Source organism: Limulus polyphemus, unplaced genomic scaffold, assembly GCF_000517525.1.
Source record: "Limulus polyphemus unplaced genomic scaffold, Limulus_polyphemus-2.1.2 Scaffold1120, whole genome shotgun sequence".
NCBI lineage: Eukaryota > Metazoa > Arthropoda > Merostomata > Xiphosura > Limulidae > Limulus > Limulus polyphemus.
Genome location: NW_013666730.1, coordinates 131,723 through 141,944, shown reverse-complemented (window position 1 = coordinate 141,944; position 10,222 = coordinate 131,723). Strand labels below are relative to the sequence as shown.

General features: G+C 34.2%; 2 protein-coding genes across 7 annotated transcripts in view; one reads left to right on the top strand and one right to left on the bottom strand.

Annotated features, from left to right (window-relative positions):
- Positions 1 to 5,252, top strand: part of LOC106462220 (ras-related and estrogen-regulated growth inhibitor-like) — a 106,368-nt gene extending 101,116 nt beyond the window's left edge. The window contains exon 6 of one of the 2 annotated variants that reach the window (XR_002611188.1): positions 5,185 to 5,250. The gene's annotated coding sequence lies outside the window, so the exon portion shown is untranslated. Of the gene's footprint in view, positions 1 to 5,184 lie in introns of both variants that reach the window. The other variant, XM_022389419.1, reaches the window with a different exon arrangement.
- The window catches only part of LOC106462219 (harmonin-like), an 88,542-nt gene that overhangs the window by 12,158 nt on the left and 66,162 nt on the right, over positions 1 to 10,222 (bottom strand). For all 5 annotated transcript variants that reach the window (XM_022389408.1, XM_022389410.1, XM_022389412.1 and 2 more), the window contains 6 exons: positions 8,858 to 8,933; positions 8,607 to 8,698; positions 7,613 to 7,757; positions 5,774 to 5,955; positions 4,854 to 5,449; positions 2,751 to 2,798 (listed from right to left, as the gene is read on the bottom strand). In XM_022389408.1, the coding sequence (XP_022245116.1) occupies positions 2,751 to 2,798; positions 4,854 to 5,449; positions 5,774 to 5,955; positions 7,613 to 7,757; positions 8,607 to 8,698; positions 8,858 to 8,933 (1,139 nt within the window). The remainder of the gene's footprint in view (positions 1 to 2,750; positions 2,799 to 4,853; positions 5,450 to 5,773; positions 5,956 to 7,612; positions 7,758 to 8,606; positions 8,699 to 8,857; positions 8,934 to 10,222) is intronic.

Genomic DNA, 10,222 nt, shown 5'->3' with positions numbered 1-10,222 from the left:
TTTGTTTTTGTTTTTTTCATTAGTGTCGATTTTATCTAAATGTTTGTCGTCCGGTGGCTCAGCGCTAAGTTTGTGGGCTTAGAATACTAAAAACGCGGGTTTCGATATCCACAGTGAGTAGAGTAAAAATAGCCCATTGTGTAGATTTGTATTTAACAACAAACACAAAATTAAGTGTTTTTACTTTTTCACGTCTTAATCAGAGTGGTCCCCAAGTGGCTTAAAGGTAAGTCTGTATTCTTATAACGATACCAGTGATGGGTATAGCATAAATAGCCCATTGGTACTTAACACGAACAAAGCTATTGTTTCTGTTCATTCTCGTATTGTCTCTGCGTCTCCCTTTTCTTCACATTAAAAGTCCATGAGTTAAATCTATCTAACCAATTGTTTCGAATTCGATGACGAGGAACCCACTTTGAGACTAATAATGGGTAATGAAGAAAAACTTTAATATAAGTTTAATATAACAGCAAATGTACAACGTTTCGACAAGGTTTTGTCATCATCGGGTACAAGATACATCATCAGATACCTGATGATGACAAAACCTTGTCGAAACGTTGTACATTTCCTGTTATGTTAAACTTATATTAAAGTTTTTCTTCATTAGCCATTCAAGCCGTCTCCAACCATTATTAACCAATTGTTTGTTGATGATCATTCCACCTCAGTTAATAATACATGGTCAGGAACACCACACAAGGACAGCTTTAGATTTATGTAATTCACATGATTCTCATTTAATATCTTAGTTTGATTAGTATTTAACAAGCTTAGGTACCTGTCCTTTATCCGGTATATGAACTTAAAACAATATGTGGGTGGATATTATGATAAATCAAACAAAAATCCTAACTTTCAAGCAATTTATTTATAACATAACATATTATTACAGTATTCATTATTACTTCACCAAAGTTTTGTATAAGCTTTAAGAACGTAAAACATGGTACATACATTGTGCGATGGTCAGGGTTACTTTGTTAGAAGAGGTAGCGGCCAAAGTAGTGGCAATAGGGTTGCTTTCTTAATGTCTTTCCACAGTGTTTTACGTGATTAATTAATTGACGGTTATTGGCCGCAGAAGTGTCTTACGGACCGAAGTTGAAAGTTCATGGGTCAAAGTAGGAAGTGCGTATAATTCAAGAAACAACTCATGGTATCAACCTTATGGTGGCTTGTTTGTTTGTTTTGAATTTCGCGCAAAGAGTTGGCGGTGGGTGGTGATGACTAGCTGCCTTCCCTCTAGTCTTACACTGCTAAATTAGGGACGGCTAGCGCAGATAGCCCTCGTGTAGGTTGGGCTACTCTTTTACCAACGAATAGTGAGATTGACCGTCACATTATAACGCCCCCACGGCTGAAAGGGCGAGCATGTTTGGTGTGACGGGGGATTCGAACACGCGACCCGCAGATTGCGAGCCGAGCGCCCTAACCACCTGGCCATGCCGGGCTCTAGTATACCTTAAGAAGAGAAAACAGTGGCACATGAACTCCTCCTCATGAACACATTGTTGAAGAAAGCATGTGTTCTATTTTTCTCCATAGATTAAAAATGTTATATCTCCTTCAAACTAATTCTAATAGTTTTTGAATAAACTTTTTTACTACAATATTTTATTTATACCAACAAATGAGGTTACGCCCTTAATTTATGCTGCTTAATAATATGGTATAGAGACCTTTAAGTAGTGGTAACTACATAAATTAATCGGCCAATGCGTATTTAGTGGACTTGAATCGAGATATATGTTACCATAGTGATATAGTCTCGTTTTAATAAACCATAACAGATATAGAGAAATTGACAAGAAAAAGGTGGGATATTATACATACTACTTTGAACGTCCGTCCTTTGAAGTGTATAATCAACAGTAGGTTTAATCACCCATTATTAGGCCGATTAGAACACTTCAAGCCTGGGATAATGAATAATATGTCCCCCCCCCCCCATTCATGCTTATTAATTTTGTTGTACAAGAAATTGTTACTTCACCGTTAAATACACACCTTGGTCCACAGATGTGTATGTGTATAATTAATTTTTGGGGGGAATATGTACAATTTTAATTGGTAGTCCTAAATAGCACTCCCAATTTAAAATAAACATTTTAAAAAACTTATTCCCTTTCTTATAGTTCTTCCTTTTCAATAGCCCCCCCCCCTTCCAGTGGCACAGCGGTACGTCTGCGGACTTACAACTCTAGAAACCGGGTTTCGATACCCGTGATGGACAGAGCACAGATAACCCATTGTGTAGCTTTGTGCTTAACTTCAAACAGACAAACATACAAATCCTTTTTCAATAACACTCTTTATATACAGTATCCTACCCTCAGGGCCGGATTAAGGTATGTGGAGGCTCTGAGGCAAATATCCTTATGAAGTCCTTTTCAAATATAAGAAATAATGTTAACAAAATATTTGTGGAGGCACTATTCTGTAGGGGACCTGGGGCAGCTGCCTCATTTACCTCATGGTTAATCCGGCACTGCCTAGCCTAACATTTTTGGGGCCTCCATTTGCCACGTGATTCCTGAACAGCAGCCATATATGCCTTCCGTTGGTCCGCCACCGCTTCGCCAGATTGAGCATTTTGTACTGCTGCATTTAGCTCAAGAAGTGCTTTTTATTTTGAAATCAAGCATGTCAGAAACGAATAATTTGGTACTGCGATCATGTTTAACCTTCTTTCATTAATGGCCAATAAAATGGTTTGACGTTCTAATAAAAATCACATTTCTTACCGTGTTGCTTCTTCCTAATAAACTGTTCTTCGGATTTCTTGTTCTCGGCTGTAAAAACAATTGTTGACTGTATTTCTCACACTCATAATACAGTTATTCAAATCATAATATTCACCAGCATTGGACATATATATATGTCTTGATAGTATTAACCTGTCTTATGCTTTTTTTATAACTTAACTAATGGTTGTAAGTACTGCAGTACGTAATGACAAGTTCTATAACAAAATTTTGAAAGATCAACTTCAATAACAACGTATTAAAATGCAAAAAAATATTTCCTTTTCCCCTTATCAGAGAACGTGTAAACAGTTATAAGACACAAACGTGATTTTAAAGTGAAACACTGACTTATTTCCACAGTCAAAACTAAAAAATAACAAAACATCAGTGACCCAAATATAAAGCTGATACCTTTATAAGGATATTTATAAAACAAAAGACGCATAACACAAGCGTGCACAAAATGCAACTTACTACGCTGTAAAATCATAATACAAACATAACGTATGCGGGTTTATGTTAAAAATGCTTTAAAATTAATTGCTGTTAATAGTTTAAGAGTTCAACTTAAGATTCCCAATAAACAATTTAAGATTTTTAGCATGATTCTATTTGAAAAAATATATTTATAACCCGATATTAGCCTGATTATAGTAAATGACATACACTGCCATTATCCTTAATGATGGGGACCTTGCATGGCCGGGTGGTGAGGGTGCTCGACTCGCATTCTGCAGTTCGCGGGTTCGAATCCCCGTCACACCAAACATGCTCGTCCTTTCAGCCATGGGGGCGTTATAATGTGACGGTCAATCCCACTATTCGTTGGTAAAAGAGTAGCCCAAGAGTTGTCCGTGGTTGGTGACGACTAACTGCCTTCCCTCTAGTCTTTCATTGGTAAATTAGGGACGGCTAGCGCAAATGACCCTCGTGTAGCTATGCGCGAACTTCCAAACAAACCAACCTTAGTGATGGTGGATATCTTTAGAATCATCGAAATGTCTGAATGAAAGTGTTTGGTTGATCACTAGAGGTTGTTATCAAATTATGAATGACCGTTCCTATGGTTATTTACAACTTCAGAGGAGATTAGCATAGGCTCTCCTCCCTCATATTATAGAGTCCCTTCACAGCACGTTTGTTATTGTCTGTTCAAGTAGCGCTGCGCTGTCCCTAATTCCGAATCACTTACCACTAGGTGGCAGAAATTACTTTTACTTTATTATTATGTATAATTGTGTATCAATTCATTACCATTTTTAATCGTTTCAATTTGTAACACCGAATATCCAATGTAAGTAAAATTATTTTAATACTGTTATCATTATACGCTCGAGGAGTCTAGTATGGACTGTTCTTTCTCCCTCGAGGTTTTTCTGGTAATAATGCCCAATTCAATTTGATTTACGCATCATATGTCCATTCAACTTATTAAATGACGAGGAAGTTTTACCTGTTCAAATTAATATGTTAAATAATATACATTAACTATTTGTATTAAACAAACTATGAAATATTATATGTTATACATTAACTGTAATAATAATATTACAATAAATTCTATGATATACTTGTTTGTTTGAAGTTAAGCAGAAAGCTACACGATGGGCTATCTGTGCTCTGCCCACCAGGGGTATCGAAACCCGGTTTCTAGCGTTGTAAGTCCGCAGACATTCCGCTGTGCCACTGGGGAGGAGAGGGGGCTATATGATATACATTAACTATCTAAAAAAGTACCGATATTTTTAAATACGCTTATCTACATAGTCATCAACCTCAATATTTTTAACGTTTTATCAAGCTACATTTTAATGTAAAGTAGTTGATTGAAAAAGCTAGAATGCTTTGGCCTGTTATTTGTGAAATAATTTATGAAATATTTGAAAGTATTAAATCTGTCATTAATTCACATACTAAAGTCAGAATGGGGGCCCGGTCCAAATAATCTACTAAACCTAAAGAGTACCTTAGTAAAGTCAGAATGGGGGCCGTAAGAATCCACTAAACCTAAAGCGTATCTTTTATTGTACATCTTTGAAATATGTTGAGCATTTCTCGTATTTTTCATTTACATTTTTGTATTATACCAAAACCTCTCACCTGGAAACTGCTTTGATCTCATTTTCCAATCTGGGGAACTCGTGTTACTCGTATCTGTACTATCTGTGCTTCGTCTTCTTTCTGCCAACTTATTAATATCTGCTAAGAACGGTCGTTTTGGCAATGACCCTACAGTATCAAAGCGCTTTTTTTCTTCCTCTAGCTTTCTTCTTTCTTCAGCTATCCTCTCCGCTTCTAAAAGCAGTTTTCTATGCTCTTCTTCGATTTTTTGCCGTTCTTTTGCCAACATTGCTTCCTGGTTTTTTATTGTCTGTTCTTCTTCTTGTCTGATTGAGTCTCTTAATCTGTCAATATCAATTCTTTCATTTAGATCCAGAAAGCCGTTGGAGCTGGCAATGGAAGACTGTTTACAAACGTCACTGTGAGATCCAACCAAACTTCGGGCTTCCTCTAACATCCTGGCATCTTCTTCAACTTCTTCTAGCACTTGGGTATCTTCTTCAACTTCTGCTAAAGAGAAATCCTGCTCTGACTCTGAGGTGAATCCGTTGATTCTATTTCTCGAACTGGATGAACTAGAAGGACTGCTCCAAGCCTTACCATTCAAAGAGCTATGACCAATGACACCAGAGTCCCTTGAATAGAGATATAACTGTTCCCTTAAAAATAATCATTTATTCATCTGGAAAACATAGGCTAATAATAATAAGTTGCATTCGTCAAAATTCTTTATTAAATCGAATTTTTGGTTCATTTTTTTTATCTTAACGATGACTACTTTTAGGAATAAAGGTCGACGTATTTATTAACGCCTGATAAACTCATGATAATAATGATAACATTTTTATTAATTATTGAATTTCTTACAGACTTATTTTTATTTTTTTTTCAATCCTTTATTTAGTTTGCAAATTTGAGGTTTTTTTCTAAATTGTAAAAACGTTAGTAATCAGTCATACCGATCGGACAATCCGCTTTGTTCCTGAAGAGAAGACAGTTTGGATATTTCATCCTCTCCAGGTTTGGAACTGTTACCATAGTGTTGGTAATTCTTGGTTTTTTCTTCAGGAAACAAGTCTAGGCCTGCCCCCTTGCGAACAGTTAGATCCATTGTTTTACTAGACTTTAATAAAGCCACGGCCTATAATGATATAAGATAAATAACATGGTACCTTGAAGATATGTATTTTATCAGTGTTTTATTTCTGTTCTCCAATTAGACGTAATAGATTTCTTATAATGAAATAAAAATCACAAACAAAATATGGTGTATCTGAATTTAATAAATATCAGTTTAAGTTAAATTCACAAAAACGTTTATCTTCCATAGTGAAACAAATAAGAAAACTATATGGACTACAAAATTCTTATTCAAGCAACAATAAACTCTTGGTAATAAATTTTAATTTAAAAACCTAAGACATTTTATAGCGCCACTAAGTAATTTTTCAAAATGCCATTATTGTGACAGAAACAATGTAAATTTAAAATGTTATCAAGTATTGTTCAAACATATTTTTCTCAGATGTTTTATAATTTTTATACCTACTTATTTCTTTCTGATCATCAATAGCTGGTGCCTTAGTTCTCAATATAATTATTTATATCGGGAGATCCTCGTCGCTGCTGTATCAGCGTTTGGTCGTTGTGGGCGCAACTTGGGAGGGTCAGATTTACATCTAGAGATAATATTTTGTTTGTTTATTTTGAATTTCGCACAAACCTACTTGAGAGTTGGCAGTGATATGCTAGAGGGAAGACAGCTAGTCAACCTCACCTCCGCCTACTTTTTTACCAAAGAATTTTGGGATTGACCGTCACATCACACGTCCCCACGGCTGAAAAGGAGAGCATGTTCGGTAAAGGGGATTTGAACCCGCGACCCCCAGGCTGTGAGTCAAGTGCTCTAACCACCAAGTCATTCCAGGCCGGAGATAATACAATTTTCATTAAAAAGTAGTAACGTCTAATACTATGAAATTGTGAATTATTTTGTTATAGAAATTTTAAAATATACTTTTTTTAAATAGAAATCAATACATATCTATCTATCTGTACATATATATATGTTTGACTGGAATCGTTTGAAAACGTTAAATTACAAATATAAGTCATACATTTTTTCTATAATTTTTATAGGTGTTTTAGAGGTTTTGTAGAGTTAGGCAATTAGTTTTAATTTTTCACGTCTTTTCTAAGAATTACCAAAAAGAGACTAAGTTTAGCTCTGTAGGTACCAATGCTTTATTGCCTTTGCTATAACACCTAACGCACAACGTACTTTCAAGACACAGAGGTCCTGACAAATCATGTTGAAAAAAATGACCAAACTTGTTCATTAAATTTCAGTCGCAATTATTTACATATACCTACACATTTTAGTGCTGCAGTAAAAGTTTTAAAATTCTTTATAAGTTGATTTGGATAAAGAAAGAGAAGATGATTATATATATATATACGATAATTAGGCTTAGCTGCGTGTCTCTAAGTGTCTGTAACTAAGTTTGGCCTATTTTAGGATCGTGACCGTTGCGCAAAAGATTATATGTTTCTAATACAGCCAGGCATCTACATTAAGATTAGTCCATTGTTACTTCGAATTAAAGAATTGATTACAAGCTAGAGTGAATTATATGAACAGTTTTACTGTTTCTAATAAGCCATTTAGTTATTATTTCATTGTAAAATCTATTCGGTATCTGTGGGTTCTAAAATAAACCATCCTATTACATAATATAATAATAAATGAAAAATTTACTATTATCAGGTTTCTTTCTTTTTCTATTAATTGTACATACTTCTGAAAACTTAATCTTCAAGAAGCTGTCTTCGTTCATCTCTATTATCTGGTCGCCAACCTGCAGGCCTGCTTTCTCCGCCAACCCCCCTGGTTTTACAGTCTGTATGTAGATACCTGGCATCTCTGGAGGTCCCTTCGCGATGCTAAAATCCAGAAACAAAGGCTTATTAAGTGAACTTTTAAACTTCATAAATCCATATATTGTGATATTTATTCGTATTTACTAAGCCTAAAAAACTTCCTCGCTTCACCAGCTTAGGCATTTTTACACATTTACAATATGTTATAAGACTGCACACAAACAGCATTTTTCAGATAAGACATTTGGCAACTAAAGGTCTAGACAAAAAACCTTTTCTATAAACCATCATATTCTGTGGTGAATATTACACTGGAGAGACTGGCAGAAAGCTATTCCAGGATCTCAGAACATGTTTTATATGTGTTGAATATTGTTTAAGAACTTCATACCAGGATTTCAGAACATGCTCTGTATGTGCAAATCACTACATTGTAGAATCTGGCAAAGAATTCCATTACAGGATTTCAGAACATGTGAAAGCCTAGACTAAGGTAACAATAATTACCCATACATGGGTTACCTACTCAGTCAGAAGTAATCTGTAATATCTGAAGCTATTCCCCTGTTCATTCACCTTTAAAATATATTTTGCACTTGCTTCATAAGTGTTAAAAGATAAAAATATTAGCCTTTTGAATATCTGTAAACGCATATATCTTTACATAGGCGTATGTGTATATATATATAATTATCCGTTCGTCTGTTTTGTGTCTTGACGTCACAGGATGTTCACAGGATCTTAAAGTACTCCACATCATTCAAAATGAAAACATTATAGGTATTATAAAATCATTGGATAATAATATCGTCTAAGGTTAACTATTAAGGACAGCATTAACTAATAAATTTTACTAACTAATTCTTATTATATTTGTCGTTAGCTTAACCACAATAGTTAATCATTCCTGACCTGCAGCCAATCCCTGAGGCTCCTATGGACGACAACTGAATTTTTGTCTCCTTTGCTTCTTCAAAACTAGAATTACCGCTACTCAGAGAATGCTGAAACACAAATTGACAAATATGTATAAGTCATAGAAAACTGCTGAATTTATATAAAAAAATTAATTTATTAGCTCATAAATAGTACTAATGAACTGACTCTGAATAAAATTGAAACATAAAATTTTCAAATTATAGAAAACTGAGCAGACAACTTACAGATCCATCTAGAATTGATCCACTTGGCGAAAGTTCGGGATTGACTAGCTTCCAAGTCAAAGGGTCTTCTTTATTGCTGAAAGAAAAAAGTTTAAGATTAGTTTAGACTTAACAAAAGAGGGAATGTGAAAAAAGAAAACGAGAAAAATAATTCAGTGCAATTTTTTTTTTCAAAAAATTATATGACCACGTGATATCACAATTTTTGAAAATCATGATTTACTGTCGGGGTATTCTCACTTGAAGATGATAAGATAAAAGCGTTCATACCGTGTTCCAGAGTTCGAAAGACGTACTTTGAATTTGAAATGTTTTTATCATAATTTCAGAGAAAAGCTACACGTGGTCTATCTGCGCATAGATGTCTCTAATTTTGAACTGATAAACTACTGGGAAGACAAATAATGAAAGTTTGACTGTCACTTTTATAGCTACATTCACGTCCCCAAGTTACAGATCGTGGTTTTGCGGTAACGGATCGCGAACCATCAACCCTTGGATTTACAGTTCGAGCTCGTTAACCTCTAAGCCACTTGCTCTTTAGTTATTGTAATAAGAAAAACTTTTTATCTTTAAATAGCAGTTCAGAATCTAAATTTGTCGTATAAATATACACAAAAGTTGAATTTGGCCAAAATTACTCGAGTGTATATTTTCAGATATTAGTCAACGATTCAAAGACATTTTTTAAGAAATCCACAAAATATCGTTTCTCTGTTTGTTTCGTTTGCTATTCCATGAAAATATTTTAAAATCTTTAAACTTGCAAGATCCACAGAAACAAACAATGCAATAAGCAATACAATTATTTTTGTTCAAAGTTTGATCTGTAAATTCGAGTGGTTCGATTTTATTATAGAACATCAAGAATCAATCTTAAAATATAATAAAGGTTACAAAGACAATAAATATATATATATATATATATATATACCTATTATTAAGCAATTATAAAGAAAAACGAGTGATGTGAATTTATTTCGATATGATTATAAGGTGTACCGCCCGTAAACAAACAGGAAAAAATTAGATTAAACTATTAATTACTTTTTTAAAGTTTATTGGCAGATGGCGCTATGTTCACACGAACTATTTCACACGCTAATATATTACCTTCTCAGACATAATTTTTTGTTATTGTTTTACTTAATATAGTGAAACAATAAGATATGTGTTATAGAAATTAATGTAGCGAATTAGAATTCCGCGATCTTGTCAATTTGGAAAGTAATTTATACCATAAATTACACTCTCAAAAAAAAAAAAAGTGTGAAAAATAAGCATAGGAATGCTTTAGGAATTAGGTCAGGTATCGCAGAGCACAGTAATCCTAATGGAGTCGTTACTGATTTTTTTTTAAAAAAA